At 62.8% G+C, this 16008-nt stretch overlaps 1 protein-coding gene across 1 annotated transcript in view; it reads left to right on the forward strand.

Annotated features, from left to right (window-relative positions):
* BSN (bassoon presynaptic cytomatrix protein) overlaps window positions 1–16008 on the forward strand; it is a 72842-nt gene that overhangs the window by 55008 nt on the left and 1826 nt on the right. The window contains exons 4-7 of the mRNA XM_035558257.1: window positions 4352–4756; window positions 5880–8678; window positions 8712–12467; window positions 13612–15715. Of these exons, the coding sequence (XP_035414150.1) occupies window positions 4352–4756; window positions 5880–8678; window positions 8712–12467; window positions 13612–15715 (9064 nt within the window). The remainder of the gene's footprint in view (window positions 1–4351; window positions 4757–5879; window positions 8679–8711; window positions 12468–13611; window positions 15716–16008) is intronic.

Consider the following 16008-nt stretch of genomic DNA (forward strand, 5'->3'; position numbering starts at 1 on the left):
TAAGGGCTGGAAGAAAAGCAGCCAAGCGCTTGGGTGCAACGCCGTGGAATTTGGATGGGTGGCAGGGGGGAGCCGGGGGTGGTCTGAAACAGCTCTGGCGTTTAATGGCGAAGCATGAGTCAGCCCCTTTCGTTTAAACCTGCTAAAAGCATTCACGTTACAGACAAATCTCTGGGTTTCCTTAGCGCAAGGATGCTGAGCCTTGGGAGCTGGGTTCCTGACGGGCGATGTCCCCGTCCCCGCTGCAGGAGGGTGCGTGGAAGGGGCGCGGGTGCCAGCAGACCTCCTAAACGGGAAGGGTGGAAGGATGCTTGCTGTTAATTTGGATCTTGATTCAGATAGCAGAAGTGTTTTCCATATTTCCCAGGCACCCATCTGTCACAGTGATGAGCCCTGCACAGTGCTTGTCAGCAAATAAATGAAATATTCTTGGGAGATTTCGCTGCGTTTAATGCTGGGAGATGAGACCCAGCTTGTAGGATACTTACACCTCGCGCTGCTTATCTGATTTTGTACAGGCGTCGTGCCGGTATTTTAATATCCATCGCTTCAACTGTGTAAAATAATACCGGGGAGCAAAAATAAAAGGGCAGAGCCCGGAAGCTGAGGAAGCAGGAGGGGTCTGTGTGGGCCTGAAGCCACTGCTGTGCCTCTGCCGGGGCGCTTGGGGCGCAGGTCTGGGTGCTGCGGGGCGGCTGGCATCTGCTGGCGTGGTGGCGCTGGAGCTCGCCGGCTCCATCCTTAAAACAAACCCTGCCGGCGCCGGGGGATTCAGCATTTAATTAACTTGCCAGGCGGTGATGTTGACCAAAATGATGCAGGAAGGCTTCTATTGTCATTAATTACAGTTTTGTCATTGCCCATTAGTGGATTAAAACAATTGCTGGGTGCCAGCCCGTTAGGGGTTGGCGAACGCGGCTTTGGCCACCTGCCAGCGGGTGCCAGCCCGGGGAGGGGACCGCGCGCGTTTCCCCTGGGCAGGGGCCTCGGGCACCGCACCGCAGTACTGCAGCACCCTGCTGCTGGCCCCGCGCCCTCCGAAGCAATTATGAGTGCTGTGAAAATTAGCCCCTCGCCTCTTGAGGCTGATGAGCTGCAGTACGCGGGGCTGTTGTGACAATGCCTGTTTTCAGCTTCCCCCGAGGCCCTGCTGGTTGGGGCAGCTGTGCCCCGCTGTGGCTCCAGCCTGGGACCAAGTCTGCAGCATCCCCAAGCACCAAGACGGATGCCCAAGTGCCTCTGCCCTGTGCCGTCCCCGTGCACCTCCCCGCAACTCTGGGGTTGGGAAGTGTAAAGCACTAAGCCCAGCCCGATGATTGTTACCGTCATGGGATCTGGGTAACCTTCTGTGGATTTATGAGCAGATCAGCTGCTCGTCGCACGGCGGTGTCTTGTGCATTTGGCTGAGCCGTGTTGGCCGTGGTGGCTGGGAGGTGCCCGTGGCCCTGTGCCAGGGACTGCAGAGGTCTCTGGGATCCCAGAACCAAGGAAGGGCCAGAAGGAGATGGTGCAAAGCGAACTGTGCCTGGCACCGGCATCCCTGGGGCCCAGCCTCACAGCGAGTGAAGGCTGAGGTCCGGCGTGCGACCTCCCCCAGTTCTGCCTCCTCCCTGTGCACGAGCTTTCCTGCTCACCATCGAAGGCGAGTGGCATTTCAAAGCGCGACTTCCACAATGTTTTTGGCAGGGCTATTTTCAACAGAGATCGTTCCCTTCTCCGGTTCCCACTGTGGCTCCACAAAGAGCCCCGTCACGTCTGCTGGAGCGGGATGGCGAGGGGGAAGCTGCCTCGGCCAGGACGGCTGCCGGAGGGAGCGTGCTTCCAGCCAGCCCTCCTGCGCTCCCCGCAGCCAGGATCACCCCACGCTCACCTGGTCCTCCAGTTCGCCCCAGAGGGGCTGAAGCGGCCGTGCCCAGCCCCTCATCCAGAGCTGCGTGGCCAGCACGGGCTGGGCAGGATGGGCATCACGCGCGTGGGCGCTGTCCCAGGTGGGCTGATCGCCTCCAGCATCCTCAGGAGCCAGCTGGCAGCGGGCACGGCACCGCGGGCAGGAGCCAGGCCCGGCTGTCCCCGGCACAGCCACGTCCTCCCCTCTGCGCCGTGCCTCCCCTCGCGGGGAGCTCTGGCAGGGAAAAACGGTATTCCTGAAAGACAAATGGAAGGCCGGGCATTTCCGTGAGGAAGGGGTTCGATTTGTGGCAGACAATTACATTTTCTTCCACCGCCTGAAATAATTACATGGCAGAGTGTGGCAAGGAGATCTGATTCGGAGGCAAAGTGATGAGAGCCAGTTCTGAAACAAAAGGAGACAAATGCAATCAGTAAGATACAATAGGCTGCACTTACCCCTTAATTAGACTTTCTCTTTGATTAAGCAGTAATTAAATATTACCATGCTGTAAGCTTTTTTTTTTTTTTAAGGCCCTCCTTTTTTTTTAATGGCCCTCCAAAGCCCCAGGGTATCTTGAAGATGCTCCTATGAAGAGCAGGCAGCAGAGCAGGGGCTGCTGCGGGGTCAGGAGGGGTGGCAGGACTCAGCCCGCCAGACCCTTCCTCGCAGAAGAAGACCTCCTGCGCCCGAGCGTGGGCTGGAAGGCTGCAGCTGGGCCAGGTGAGCGCTGCAGAGGTGACAGCGAGCCCAGAAGTGTCCGTGGGAAGCCCACTCCGAGTCCCCGGGCACTGCAAGCTGCAGAGCAGCCGTCACGTTCCCTTTGTGGGACACAGCCAGCTTGCAGCCCCCCGAGCAGCGTCGTTCCCAGGCTGCTCCGGCCGACAAGCACCTCTCCGGCAGCCCGGGAGCTCCTCTCCAGCCGCTCCTCCTGCAGCTCGGCCGCCGTGAAGCAACGGCTCGACGCAAAAGGCGGAGTGGGAAGGAATGACTTTGAGCACTTGGCTGTTCACAGAACGAAAAAAAAAAAAAAGATTTTAAATGATGAAACATCAGAAGTAAAGCAAATGTCAGGGCCCTATTCCTGGACATTCCTGTGTGGGTAAAAATAGTCCTTTCACAACTCAGAGGGGGAGAGTGCTTCTGATCTATTAGTGCAGGGCTCCTGCCTCCTCCCTGCAGGCTTTCTGCCACTTACAGCCCCAGCTGCAAGCTGCTTTTTCCAGGTCATAAAATGACAGCTCTTGCTGAGAGCTTCACTAGACAAGATTGGCTTGTTCTTTTCCGCACAGCGTGTACTTTGGGTAATATCTTTGGGAAGTTTTTTATGTGCTCATGTACCCAGTATTTTCTGATAACCTAGAAAAACGATCCTTAAGCGTTATGATTATGCTACTAAACCTCTATTCCTCTATCGTAGCAAGGAAAACAAATCAGAGCAAGGGAGAAGCCGCATGGGACCCACCAGCGGCACGGTCACTCAGGTGGTGGCAGCGTCAGCTGGGATGTTGGCCACCACGATGGCCACGCACGCGTGGAAGGGGCTGCAGGAGCCAGCAGCGCGATGCACTGCCGTCCTGGTCGATAGCAGGGAGCAGAGGGAGCCTCGGCACAGCCCCGCGGCAGGAGGGAGCAGTGCCGGCGGTGAGGCAGGGCGAAGCCACCAGCGCTGGCACCGCTGGAGGCGAAGCAGAGGGCTGCAGAGAAAAACGGGGTGGGGGCAGCACCTGCTCCTCTGGGCTCGTCCTCAGCAGGCTATGGCAGTGAGGGTTTGCCTGGCTGGGGGACCCAGACTTTTCCTCCTGAATTGTCCCGGGTGGTCCTTCCCCACGCGGAGTGCGATGCTTTCGATGCGCGATGCATTGCTTTCAGTGCCCAGTGCGCTGCTTTGGGTGCGCGATGCATTCCTCCGATGTGTGGTCAGCCACGTAGCAGCCCAGAAAGCAGCAGTCTCCTCATTTCCACGGGACTTTTCAGCTGCTTTTACGCAAGGAGCCGGCAGGGCTGAGCATCCCCAGCCTGTGGGCAGCAAACCTGGAGCCGAAGGCAGGATCAGACTGGGTTTGTTCCCCCTTGGAGAGATGCTGAAGGTGCTTTGGTGTAGTCAGTGCGAAATCTAGTCCTTACCATTAACACTGAGGACAATAAAGAGATTGCAAATAAAGGGAGAATGATTTTCATGTTGCCAAGAAGTGCAATAACGACTTCTCACTCTCGGTCTAGATGGGAGAAAGAGGATTTCTCCCTGGTTTCCAGTACTTAGCAAGGCTCAACCCCCTGGCGTGTTGCCTGTGCTGAAGGTCCTTGGTCTTGCTGAGGTCTGGGCAGCAGAGGGGTTGGAAATCCTGTCATAGCTGGCATTCAGCAGGGCGTCCATCTCTGCTGAGCTCTGGAGAAAGGGACACCCTGTCGGCGCGAGGCTCCCCGGTCGTTAACAGAGCTCTTCCTTTCCGTGCCTTGCAGAAAAACGAATGGCTGTGTCTGAACTGCCAAACGCAGCGGCTGCTGGAGGGGAGCCTGGCGGACCCTGCCCCGATGCCGATGCCTGCACCGAAGCAACCTGCGAGTGGCTCCCCCCGCCACCAGCCGCCGGCAGCCGTCCCCCGGGCACCGGCACCCCCCGAGCCGGCAGCGCCCCCCGACCGCCAGCCCTCGCCCGCCAGGAGCCTGCGGGCGCCCGAACAGAGCCCGGCCCCCAGCCCTGCCCCGGAGAAGAAGCCCCCGGCGCCAGCAGAGGAGAAGCCGCTGCCCAAAGCTGCCCCAGAGCCTTCCCCAGCACCCAAAGGGAAGAGCATCAGCACAAAACCAGAGGGAGAGAGCAAGGTGGGACGGGCGCCTCCAGAGGCACAGAGGGCGAAGGAGCAGGAGGTAAGCGCCCTGCCCCTGTGCTCTGTCCTCCCCGCAGCCACTTTGTGCCAGGTCAGAACAGAGAGCCTGCTGTCAGACCCTCTTGTCTCCCGCTTAGGTGCTTTAGAAAAACGGTGAGGCCAGAACAAAACGGTTTCCAAATTTCCAAGCTGCTGTGGAATTTCACACGCTGTATAGCAGTGTGCGATAGGTGCCTTCGTTTTAGGATGATTACATTAATTGGTGCGTAACGCGACAATTCAGGTACTCCTCGGCCCATTGATTTTGAAGGGCAGTTGAATGTGTCGTTAAATGAAAAGCTCCTTTCAAAACATTTCCAGCTTGTGTTGCAGAAAACGACATTTTCAAGCTCCTCAATCCTTTTTTTTTTTTTTCCTCTTTAATTGAATACTCTTTGGGGAAAAGCTTGGCTGCACTGGGATGCTTTTCCCTAAGGAGCCATCACTGAAACTGCCTTCACAATGTCCCCCACGGGCAGGGGGCTGGCTGCCCCCTGCCATCACAGCCCTTGGGGAAGAGGCTCCTCGCCCCACTGATGCTTCGTAAATCCCCCGGGATCCGTGGGGCCTCCTGCTCATGGAGTCTCGGGTGCTTTCCCCGCTCCCTGGCACAGCGCTGAGTCTCGCCCCAGCACTGCTTAACTGTGCCGTCAATTAAAACGTCACATTTATTTCTGCTGGCATCTAACGAGGATCCTGGGGACTGCCTTGTTTCTCTAGGTTGCTTTGCAGGGCTGTCAATCAGGGAAATTAAATTTCATTCGAAGCCTGCCGGCCCCAGCACTGCTGCCAGCGAGGCCGCTGTCCCGCAGGGTCGTGCCAGCCAGGCCGGGCGGCGCACCCCGGAGCAGCCTCTGCCTCCTGCCCTAAGCCCCGGAGCAGTTACGGTGCTCCCACTGCTGCCAGAGGCAAAGCTCTCCCCTTCCCCGGGGATGGGCCCGTGGCCATAAATATCCCATCTGAGCTCAGCCACCACTGGGTCTTTAATACAAAACAAAGAATATCACCATAGCCAGCCTTCTGGTATTTCCTATCGGGTGGGGTGGGGGACGGGGGGGTTCCCAGAGCCCCCTCCCACTTGGGGCGCTCGTGGGGTCTAACGCTGCTCTCCTTCTCACCTGTAGGATGTGGGCAAGCCTTACCCCCCGGACCTGTCCCGCAGCCCCCAGAGCCTGAGCGACACCGGCTACTCCTCGGACGGCATCTCCAGCTCGCAGAGCGAGATCACGGGGCTGGTGCAGCAGGAGGAGGAGAAGCTGAGCGGCACGGGGCTGGCGGGGCAGAGCCCCCCGAGCCCCTCCGAGCTCACCAAGCTGGAGAGCAGCATGAGGCCATTGCTGGAGGCTCAGGGGGCCCCAGCAGAGCCCAGCAAGGGCTCGGAGCAGCGGGAGGAGCAGCGACAGCGGCAGCGGCCCCGGTACCTCTCCATCACCCCCGAAGCCTTTGACTCGGACGAGGAGCTGGAGGATATCCTGGAGGAAGACGAGGACTCGCTGGAGTGGGAGAACCAGAGGGAGCAGCGGGAGAGCATGGAGTCTTCGGATGAGTTTGGCAGCAAGCTGCGGCACGACTACGTGGAGGACAGCAGCGAGGGGGGCTTCTCCCCGGTGCCCACCCACCCCAAGGGCCGGGAGGAGGTGAGCGACGAGGAGTTCATGCGGAGGCAGATCCTGGAGATGAGTGCAGAGGAGGACAACCTCGAGGAGGAGGAGGAAGAGGGGGGCTATGGGCGCACCAAGTACAGCGCCTCTAAAGCCGACGCAGAGAAGAGCAAAGAGCCTCCCTTGGCCAAGAGGCACCTGCCACACGGCCCCAGCAGCCTGTACAAGGAGGAGAGGAAGGAGCTGGAGGCAGCAGAGGGCGACGACATGAGCACGTCCCAAGGGGGCCTGCGGCGCTTCAAGACCATTGAGCTGAACAGCACGACCGGCTACGGCAGGGAGATGGAGATGAGCCAGGATGCGGACACCAGCCTGGAGCGGGAGCCAGAGCTGGAGATGGAGAGCCTGACGGGCTCACCCGAGGAGCGCTCCCGTGGCGAGTACTCTTCCACCCTGCCGGCCACCACGCCCAGCTACACCTCGGGCACCTCGCCCACTTCCATCTCCTCCCTGGAGGAGGACAGTGACAGCAGCCCCAGCCGGCGGCAGCGGCTGGAGGAGGTGAAGCAGCAGAGGAAGGCTCGGCACCGCTCACATGGCCCTTTGCTGCCCACCATCGAGGACTCATCGGAGGAGGAGGAGCTGCGTGAGGAAGAGGAGCTGCTGCGGGAGCAGGAGAAGATGCGGGAGGTGGAGCAGCAGCGCATCCGGAGCACAGCACGCAAGACCAAGCGTGACAAGGAGGAGCTGAGGGCGCAGCGGAGGAGGGAGCGCTCCAAAACTCCCCCCAGCAACCTATCCCCCATCGAGGACGCCTCCCCCACTGAGGAGCTGCGGCAGGCAGCAGAGATGGAGGAGCTGCACCGCTCCTCCTGCTCTGAGTACTCGCCCTCCATTGACTCGGAGGCTGAGAGCTTTGACGCCGTGGCCTCCAAGCTGTACAAGTCGGGCAGCGAGTACAACCTGCCCACCTTCATGTCGCTGTACTCCCCAACCGAGAAGGCGGAGAGCGGCCCCAGCCAGCCCGCCAGCAAGCCCCTCAAGAGCGCTGAGGAAGCCTACGAGGAGATGATGAGGAAGGCAGAGATGATGCAGAAGCAGCAGATCCAGCAGGCCCAGCAGGGCATTTCCTATGGCAGCACCTACCAGCAGGTGGGGTACCGCGGCACCGAGGGGCAGAACGGCTTCGAGTACCAGTACGTGGATGAGTACGGGTATGAGGGCAGCCCCGCGCACCCCTCGCAGCCCGACTATCCGGGCACCCTGTCGAAGCCGGGTGCGGTGTACGAGGAGATCCTGCAGACCTCGCAGAGCATCGCCAGAATGCACCAGTCCTCCTCATTTGACCTGGCTCTGGAGCAGGGAGACAAAAAGAAAGGGCAGGAAGAAGCGTACCAGGAAAAGCACTTTCTGAACGCTGAGAGCGCGTATGCTGAGCTGATGAAGCAGAACGGGGGTCCCCTCACCCCTGGGACCAGCCCCACACAGCTTTCTGCTCCTGTCTCCTTTTCCGCCTCCGAGGGCAGCAAGGCCGTTCCTGATGTCCAGGTCACGCAGCATTTTGCAAAAGAAGGACAGGACCGAGCCAAGCTCCAGGGCGCCCCAGCAGTGCCCAGCCCAGGTCCCAAGCCCCTGACAGCTCCTTACGCCTACAGCAAAGGTACCAGCGCAGTCACAACAACGGCAGCCGGCCCCGCCAGCACAGCACAGATCTACAGCTCTCCAGAGGCCACAGCTTCACCCGCCAGGAGCTACGGCCCAGTGAAGAGCTCCATCAGCTATGGCTCACAGACGGAGGATGTCTCCCGAAGCAAGGCAGCAGTTGAGACCAGTGTGCAAATGGCCAGAGAGAAGCTCCAAGCGGTGAGCGACAGCAAGCCCCCACCGGCCAAGACGTACCCATTCTTCAAAAGCTCCAGCCCCCCGCTCTCACCAACGTCTCCTACTCAGAGTCCCACCCGTGCTGTCCCCAGGGCGGCCGTGCCTCCTGGCCCCACCACCAAGTCCACTGCCGAGTTCTCCACACAGACGCAAAGCCCCCTCCTTGCCTATGACATCCCCGCCACCACTGGCACCTCTGCCTCTTCCCCCATGGTGGCCCAAGGGACGCAGACGCCACACCGGGCAGGCTCGCCTCGCCTGGCCCGGCAGCAGTCCTCGCAGGACGCGCCCTTCATGCTGATCACGCTGGCAGCTGACGCAGCCAGCCAAACCAAGCCGCCAAGCTCCTCTGCGTCCCCCACCTCGTCTCCCACCAGGACGAGCCGGCAACTGATTCCACACGGGTACGGCCAGGAGCCGGAGCAACCGCCTGGTGCATACGTCCGGGCGCAGCACGGGAAGGAGCAAGCCCAGAAGGTGCCTGTGACTTCAGGCGCTGACAGCATCGCAGGGCTGTACGGCTGGGGAGCGCTCCCGGCGGAGAACATCTCGCTGTGCCGCATCTCCTCCATCCCCGGCACCTCCCGGGTCGAGCCGGGGCCCAAGGTGCAGAGTGGTAGTGCCGTGGACTTGCGAACTGCTCTGAAGTCCGCCCCCATCATCATAACAGACCAAGGCATGGATCTCACCTCCTTGGCCACCGAGGCCAGGAAGTACTGCCTGACCTTGGACCAGATCCCAAGCCGGCAGTCCACGGCCATCCAGCCCCTGATCATCAACCTCAACGCCCAGGAGCAGCCCCATGCCATCATTGCAGCCGCCAGCACTGCCGGCCTCGCCATCGCCTCCCCGATGCTCATCTCCCAGCCCAAGCAGCCCGTGGTCTACGGAGACCCTTTCCAGAGCCGGATGGACTTTGGGCAGGGAACCGGCAGCCCGGTGTGCTTGGCGCAGGTGAAGCAGGTAGAGCAGGGCATGCAGACGGGTGCTGTTAGAGTCAGCGGGGCAGCTGGCCCCACACCTGCTGGCAAGCCCGAGCCGGCTGCTCCTCCCCAGGCGAAGTTCTCAAGGTACAGTTTGCCCAGCCAAATGGTGAAGAAGGATGTGCTCATCACGCAGACCAGTATCGCGCAGAGCGTCAGCGGCCTCCCTCAGCCGTTCCCACAGGAGCAGGGCTCGGAGCTGTACCGGGCAGTGCCAGTGGAGCTGAAGACCCAGAGCCCTCTCCTTGCCCTGGGAGGGAAGAAGTCCCAAGTGATGATGGTGCAGGTGGAGGACATGGCAGGCGGCCCGGTGACCAAAGTGCTGAAGGAAGAGCCCCCAGCCAATGTGCTGGACCTCACGGGTGTGAAGGCAGAGAGCCAGGTGGCCTGCTGTGACGTGGTCTACAAGTTCCCCTTCGGCAGCAGCTGCACTGGTGCGTTCAACCCCACTTCCAAGATGCCGGAGAAGAAGGCTGGGGATGCGGTCCCCAGCAGGAAGGCTGGTGGGCCCCTCTATGGCAGCAGGGAGCCGGAGCTGCCGGAGACCTTCCCGTACCGGGAGCAGCCAGCGCCTGCTCTCTACGAGGAGCAGAAGTTTTACCCCACCGGCACCTTTGGGAGGCTCTACTCCTCCATGTCAGACACCAACCTGTCCGAAATCGGGATGAACTACTACCCCCCAAAGGGGGACCAGCCCTTCCCTGCCAGTGAGGCTGCCGTGGACTTGAGCACCATGAAGCATTCCTACAGCGTCGGCTTTGCTGAGGGGGGGTACCTGGGCCAGGGGCTGCAGTACGGCTCCTTCTCCGACCTGCGCCAGCCCACAGAGCTGCTGGGCCACCCACTCCCCATGAGGAGGTACAGCTCGGCCTCCAATATCTACTCCGATTACCGCTACTCGCCCCGAGGGGACCTGGCCAGCTTCCAGGAGTCCAGCCTGGCCCACTACAGCGCCACGACTGCACGCGAGATCAGCCGCATGTGTGCCGCACTCAACTCCATGGACCAGTACGGGGGCCGGCATGCCAATGGCCCCGACATGCTGCCCTACGGCCCCAGCAGCGGCAGCGGGGGGCTGGCAGCTCAGCCGGGGGGTGCCGTGGCCCCAAAACCCGGCGGGATGTTCAACCCTAATGTCCCCGAGGCACGGCAGGGCTTTGGCAGCCTGGCACAGTACAACGTGCCCGGCATGCGCCTGGGCGCCATCAGGCAGATGTTCCCATCCTCCGCCACCGTGCGGGCGGCTGACGGCATGATCTACTCCACCATCAACACTCCCATCGCCTCCACGCTGCCCATCACCACCCAACCAGCCTCTGTGCTGCGACCCATGCTGCGCGGGCTGTACCGACCCTACGGCCCGGCCGGCGTGGCCGCCGTCCCTCTGGCCAGCCTGGCCAGGGTGCCTGTCATCACCCCCCGCGTCCCACTGGCACCGCAGAGCCTCTACCGCTACCCGGCCCCCAGCCGCCTCCCGGCCTCCTCGCTGATGGAGACGCCCGTCTACCTGGGCAAGCCGGTCAGTGCCACGGCAGGCACTGGCCCCACCGCCAAAGCCCCCGCCGGCCCCGCTGCTGGCTTGCAGAGAGCAGAGGCCTCGGGGGCTACCCCCCGCGCCGAGGGGCCGGCAGTGGGCGCCAAGGAGGGCGGGCAGGCAGCCCCCTTGTCCAAGCCACCCTTGGAGGGGATGCAGCGGGAGGAGCGGGAGCGGGAGGAGGAGCGGCAGCGCAAGCAGCAGGAGCATGTGCTGCAGCTGGAGCGGGAGCGTGTGGAGCTGGAGAAGCTGCGGCAGCTGCGGCTGCAGGAGGAGCTGGAGCGGGAGCGCGCCGAGCTGCAGCGGCACCGGGAGAAGGAACAGCTGCTGGTGCAGCGGGAGCTGCAGGAGCTGCAGTGCATCAAGCAGCAGGTGCTGCAGCAGCAGCAGGAGGAGCGGCACGCGCAACTGGCGCTGCAGCGGGAGCAGCTGGCCCAGCAGCGCCTCCAGCTCGAGCACATCCACCAGCTGCAGCACCAGCTGCAGCAGCAGCTGGAGGAGCAGAAGAGGCAGAAGAGCACCTTCCCCAGCACTGCCGAGCCTGCCACCCGCCCACCCGAGGGACCCACTGAGGCACCACGGGGCCCAGCACACAACGGGCAGGGGTGGCCCCCACCCAGCCAAGCGCTGCCCGGGGGGCCGGAGGGTGCTGCCGGCCCCCGCTACCCTGCGCCACAGAGGCCTCTCAGCAGCTCAGCCTCGGACATGTCGCTACAAGCTGAGGAGCCCTGGGAGCCTGGCCGGGGCATCAAGAAAAGGAACTCGATGCCACGGCTGCGGGACGCCTACGAGAAGGAGGCGGCAAGGAAGACAGCAGACAGCAGCGTGCAGACGGACGAGGAGGATGGCGAGGAGCGGTACCTGCTGTCACGGCGGCGGCGGTCGCGGCGCAGCACTGACTGCAGCGTGCAGACGGACGAGGAGGACAGCGGGGAGTGGGAGCAGCCCGTGCGGCGCCGGCGCTCCCGGCCATCGCGGCACGCTGAGGCCAGCGCCGAGGGCAAGGCGGACGGCGCCACACGCTGCACGGCCAGCATCGGCATCCAGACCATCAGCGACTGTTCTGTGCAGACAGAGCCCGACCAGCTCCTCCGTGTTTCTCCCTCCATCCACATCACCACCCACGACCCCCGCGTGGAGATCGTCAAGTACATCTCGGCCCCGGAGAAGACGCAGCGGGGCGAGAGCCTCGCCTGCCAGACGGAGCCCGAGCCTCCCCCCCAGCCCGGCATCGTGGTGCCCCAGCTCACGGTGCCCACCACTATCACCCCTTACTCCACCAACATGCAGATGGTGAGCACGGGCCCCCTGGACCCCCATGCTGTCCGGCAGCAGACCCTGGGCAAGTTTGAGAAGAAGAAGCCAGACCCCCTGGAAATCGGGTACCAGTCCCATCTGCCAGCTGATTCCCTCTCCCAGCTGGTGACCCGCCAGCCGCCCCGCTCTCCCCAGGTCCTCTACTCCCCCGTGTCCCCCCTGTCCCCGCACCGCCTCCTGGAGTCCTCCTTCGCCACCAGCGAGCGGCTTAACAAGGCTCACGTCCCGCCGCAGAAGCACTTCGCTGACTCGGCCCAGCGCCAGCAGACGCTGCCGCGCCCCATCAAGACCATGCAGCGCTCCCTGTCCGACCCCAAGCCCATCAGCCCCACCTCGGAGGAGGCCGGCAAGGACAGGTTCTCCCTCTACCAGCACCCGCTGCTCCCAGGCACCCAGGTACACGCACACGGGGTCTTGCTCGGGCACCTGCCCCGAGGGTTCCTCCGCTGACAGAGCAGTGTGTCCCTGTGCGTCGCACGCACCCACGTCCCCTCTTGGTGGACGTCTCTCCTCACTGGGGACAGGTGTGTCCCCGCTCCACATCCTCCTCCTGGGTGTGCCTGACCACGCTGACCCGAGCTGAACCTTTTTTGATGACATTTCAGCACTGTCAGAAGAGGGGCAGCGCTGGGCACGCAGCCGCCTGACACACTCTCGATCTGCAATAAATAGACTTTCCCTAGGAGACCAGCTCCAGGAGGCACCTCAGGCCATTTCAGTTTCATTAGTGCGGCAGCAATTAATATTTTAAAAGGTTGGCTCCCTGCAGCAGCTGATGGCAGCCCGTGTGCATGGACACGTGGCTCCAAGCCGAGCAGCAGGAGGTTCCTCCAGGTCTGTGGGTACTCAGGGGGGCCGTGGAGCTCCGTGGGTGGCACAGCTTGTCCATGGAGAGACGGATGGGAGCTGCCACCCCACAGGCAAGCCTGGGTTTTCAGTTGCCCCAGCTGGGTCCCCTTCCTCTCCCGAAAAGCAGGCACAACATGCAGCTCAGTTTTGGGTTGCAGCAGCTCTCGCTCCCATCTGCAAGCAGCCCCATTTCACAAGTGGGGAAACCAAGGCACAACCTGGCAAAGCCCTTCCTTACTGCAGCAGTGTAGGGGAAGAGCAAGCAAGGGATGGGCTGCCTGGTGTCCCCAGACACGAGCTGCCCCGCCTGGGGTGCAGCAGGAAAACGCAGCCCTCGGAGAGCCCCTGGCTCAGCAGACCCCGTGCAGCCACTCTCCTGCCACATTTCCAAGCCCTGCTGCAAAGTGCAGGGATCTTCGTAGTGCTCGGCGGTGCTCCTCTGCTGGAGCGCCCACAGCCAGCCTCACACTTGGCTCACTGCCACTCCTGGTAATTATTCATAGAAAGTGCCCTGCCTGTTACTTCCATCCTATTTATTACAGTTTTATGTGAACGCCGCTTTCTCGGGGCGTGAGGGAACGCGTGCGGGGCCTTCGTCCGGTCTGCACAGCCACGCTGGCAGCGCTGCCTTGCCCCAGGGGGCTGGGCGACCGCCACCCGCGCTGCTGATGGGTTTCCCTTGCCTTTGCAGGTGGGTGGGCTGCAGTCGAGCCCGCTGGCGCGCAAGGTGAAGCGCACGCTGCCCAGCCCGCCGCCTGAGGAGCCCCACGTGCCCCTGGGCAGCCCGGCCACCCCCCAGCTCTACCTGGGCAGCCTGGCCCCCAAGGCCCCCCCCGGGGCACCGGTCACCAAGGCCAGCCTGCTGAAGGAGCTGGACCGTGACCTGAAGCTGGTGGAGCATGAGTCCACGAAGCTGCGGAAGAAGCAGGCGGAGCTGGACGAGGAGGAGAAGGAGATCGACGCCAAGCTGAAGTACCTGGAGCTGGGCATCACGCAGCGCAAGGAGTCGCTGCTGAAGGACCGGGGGACGCGGGACCACCCCTACCTGCGTGGCCTGGCCGACCGCCGGGACTACCTGTCAGACAGCGAGCTGCACAGCCTGCGCCTCGCCGCCTATGACAGCGCCAGCCTGCGCCCCGCGCCCGCCGGCCAGTACCCCGACTTTGCTGCCGCCTCCTACAGCGCCTACCCCTACCCGGCCCCGCCGGGGCCCCCCGCCTTCCAGCCCACGCACCCGCAGCCCCCCCAGTTCCCCGCTGCCAGCACCGCACAGGACAGCTTGCAGGCTGCCCCGTTGCCTGCCTTCGCCTCACCCAGCGCCTTCCCGGCCCCCGGGGCCGCGTACACGGAGCTGGGCACGCCGGCCCAGCCGGGCTTCCGGCCCCAAAACCCCTACCAAGCCCAGGGCGCCTTCGCTGGCACAGCCGGCGTGCCTGCAGCGCAGCCCGCGCTCTTCCAGAGCCCGTCAGACACGCACCAGAAGCCACGGCAGACCTCGCTGGCTGAGCTGGAGCAGAAGATCCCCACCAACTACGAGGTCATCGGCACGGCCACCAGCTCCTCCGCCGTCCCCGACGCCACCTTCAGCGCCGCAGCAGTGAGCAGTGGCTACGAGCAGTACAAGGCACCCGAGGCCCGTCCAGCTGAGAGAGTTGGAGTCACGCAGGGCCCGTCAGCCAGCTTCTCCTCTGAATCCCTCTACACCAGCCTGGAGCAGAACATCCCCCGTAACTACGTGATGATCGAGGACATCAGCGAACTCACCAAGGAGAGCCCAGCAGTGGATGGGCAGAAAGCGGAGCCGGTGGGCACGGGCGCCAACGGCCGCCACGGCAAAGAGAAGAGTGAGCTGGGGGATGCCGAGGGCTCCGGCCGGCCCTGCTGCTATGCCAAAGCAGAGGAGGAGTCCGAGGAGGATATTTATGACCACCACGGCCCCGAGCATCGCGGGAAGAACAGCTACCACCGGGGCGTGGAGAGCAACGGCAGGGTGTCGGGGAGCTCTGCGGGCTCCTACTACTACGGGGATGGTGAGTACCGGCACTCCTCGCGAGCGGACAAGCATGGCTCCGGCGTGGCACTGCCAAAGCATTCATCCAAGAATCTGGCACCCGCCGTCGTCTCCTCTAAGCGCAGCAAGCACAGGAAGCAGGGCATGGAGCAGAAGATCTCCAAGTTCTCTCCCATAGAAGAAGCCAAAGACGTGGAGTCAGACCTGGCCTCCTACGTTGTGACAACGTCGGTCAGCAGCAGCAATGTGGCCTCCAGGGCCAAGAAGCTGCAGGACGAGATTACCTATGGCCTCAAGAAGAATGTCTACGAGCAGCAGAAGTACTATGGCGTGTCCAGCCGGGACCTGGTGGACGAGGAGGAGCGGGTCTACTCTGCTGGCAGCAGAACTCGCTCCTCTGGCTATGGGCTGGAGAAGTCCTCTGGCCGTGACACAGTCAGCCGGAGCAAGTCCTACGAGCGGGAGGGCGCAGAGAGGTCCCAGAAGGGCAGCTCCAAACCCTCATCCCTCAGCATGAGCCAGAGCCGGGGACGAGCTCCGGTTCGCACTCAGCCCTCGGAGGAGGAGAGCCCCATCAGCCCCCTGGGGAAGTCAGTGGGGGGGTCACGTTCGGCGGGGGGCCCTGGCCCACAGTCATCGGGGGACCCCTGCTCCCAGTTCTGCTCCAGCCACTCGTTGCCTGATGTGCAAGAGCACATCAAAGATGTGCCAAGGAACCACTCGTACAAGCATGAGGAGGGCTACGGCATGGACGATTCCCATTGCGTTGTCTCGGACAGTGAAGGTAACAGCTACCCATGGTGGTGAGCACCCAGAGCATGGCGCTTCCCCGGGGCATGCTCGTCTGCAGAGACACTCTCACGGCCTCAGTTTGCTTGACACGTGCCTTCCTCCCCCCTTTCCAGTCCTTGTCCGGGTGTTTGATGTTCGCCGGTGCTGCCCGGTGCTTGCGCGGTGCCCCATCCCATCCCTGCCGGCGCGGGCTGTCCCCTGTGTGTGTCACGAGCTGCTTGCCTTCTCCTGCCTCATTGCATGGCTTCAGCCCGGGCTGCGTTCCCACCTGCGGAGCGAGAGATT

The sequence above is a fragment of the Cygnus atratus genome, chromosome 10, assembly GCF_013377495.2.
Source record: "Cygnus atratus isolate AKBS03 ecotype Queensland, Australia chromosome 10, CAtr_DNAZoo_HiC_assembly, whole genome shotgun sequence".
Classification (NCBI taxonomy): domain Eukaryota; kingdom Metazoa; phylum Chordata; class Aves; order Anseriformes; family Anatidae; genus Cygnus; species Cygnus atratus.